Below are 1,778 nucleotides of genomic sequence, written 5' to 3' on the forward strand. Positions count from 1 at the left end.
AAATTCTTGAATGTTTTTTGGTGTTGAATCCTAAAACATGAAGTGGCATTGTTGTCAGTTGCTATGGCAACGAGTCTGCGTAGCTTAACGAATACAGATCACTTTGCTGTGGATCGTAGCACGAAATCAATACCTACATTTCTAAGTTTTACTGAGTTAACGCGGCTATTAATGACATGTAAATGATTAGTCTTTTTGCCCTCCAGCGTTGTATGCTTGCACGAAATTTCCGTAGGTCCAATAACATGGATGGTGTCTAAGTCATAAGTCAGTGCCTCACCAGCAATGAACCTCACCGCACGTCACTCATATATATATTATTATTATTTTTTACAGAATTTAAATCAGGTGAAGCTAAAACTGCAACTTGAGGAGTTTTGGGAAGAATATATTTAAAGACAAGTTATTTTTACACATATTAAATGCAAAATGTACATATTTTTTGTACATTTTCAGCTTAATTGCTACTCTGAGTATGTTGTTCTTTCAGCAATCGCCGTTCTTTTGAGTCTGTATACTTCAGGTGACAATCTATTACCAAATTAGTAGACAATTATTTAAATAATGTATTAATCGCGAGTAGGGTTAAGGTTATACAGAATAGATGACGGTGTATGAATTCTTCTTGTGCGTGTCGGGTGTGTGTCGGAGTACCTCCAGCGTGGTCAGCACTATCTTCTCCACAGAATTGAAGTAAGCCTCCCACAGGAGCTGCGTCTGCTGTCTCAGAGACAGAATCTTATCCTGGTGGATGGAGCGTACTGTCGAAGGGATCTGGGACAGTAATGGGACGGGACAAAAAAAAAAAAACAGCAATTAGATGACTGACCCACTTTAGTGAGAACATAAAACATTTATTTTATCATGCAGGCACGCTAATGTGGACTTCCTACTACAGGCGAACACAAGAAAAGGATGTTTTATAACGATGTGTGAAACAACAGAAATCCAGTCAGGAAGAACATAAAAAATAAAAAATGAGGCTGCTTAAGAAATTGGGACTCCAGCAGATAACAGGAAGGCTGCGTGTTTTGCAGGAGAGTTGTGTTTTATCTAGTTGAGCTTTCAATGGAAGGTACTCACTAGGGACAATAAAGCAATCTGTAATAACTGCAAATATAAAATGCTAAAAACATCTAAAATGTGTGACAACTTCAATGACCTGTCATCACCAGAAGGCAAAAACGAAAATGTTCAGTTTAAGAGAAATTGGACGTGGCTAAATTTAGAATGTGCAGGCCAAAGAAAAAAGAAAAAGAAAAGAAAGCTGACATCGGAAATAAGTAACACGAACCTGATTGGTGCATTTCTAACAGAAAGGAAACGAAGCAAAGCAACCAAACCCAATGTAGGTTTTAAACATTAGTTATTCACAGCGTTTCTACCTGCAACAGTAGTCTTTCATCCCCAATCACAGCTGCCGTGTTCCAGTCGATGATTTCTGAGAAGGGAAGCTCCCAGCCGTTGCTGAGCATCACTGGCACACAAGCTGCCTGCAACATCATCATGTACAAACAAAAGATGAGCAATCTCCCATCATCTACGTGTTTAGTCAAACAAACAGACCTCAGCATCTAATTTGGAGAAGCTAGCTACTCCAGAGTCTTAAATTTCTTTTATTTAGCTGGAACTTTTTAAGGATCATTACTTCACTGTATATTCAGAATCTACAGGAAAGAAGTTAGATCTGAAACATTTCTAAATCCCTGTGTAGTCACTAGAGATGTGCCGATCAGGTTTTTTCCTGCCGATACCGATCACCCATGATGGCCGATACA

At 38.8% G+C, this 1,778-nt stretch overlaps 1 protein-coding gene across 1 annotated transcript in view; it reads right to left on the reverse strand.

Moving 5' to 3' along the window:
• LOC106953583 (exostosin-1b) overlaps positions 1 to 1,778 on the reverse strand; it is a 45,411-nt gene that overhangs the window by 12,165 nt on the left and 31,468 nt on the right. The window contains exons 3-4 of the mRNA XM_015042459.1: positions 1,386 to 1,493; positions 655 to 774 (exon numbers count right to left, since the gene is read on the reverse strand). Of these exons, the coding sequence (XP_014897945.1) occupies positions 655 to 774; positions 1,386 to 1,493 (228 nt within the window). The remainder of the gene's footprint in view (positions 1 to 654; positions 775 to 1,385; positions 1,494 to 1,778) is intronic.

This window comes from Poecilia latipinna, unplaced genomic scaffold (assembly GCF_001443285.1).
Source record: "Poecilia latipinna isolate Pla-1442-1.1 unplaced genomic scaffold, P_latipinna-1.0 Scaffold590, whole genome shotgun sequence".
NCBI lineage: Eukaryota > Metazoa > Chordata > Actinopteri > Cyprinodontiformes > Poeciliidae > Poecilia > Poecilia latipinna.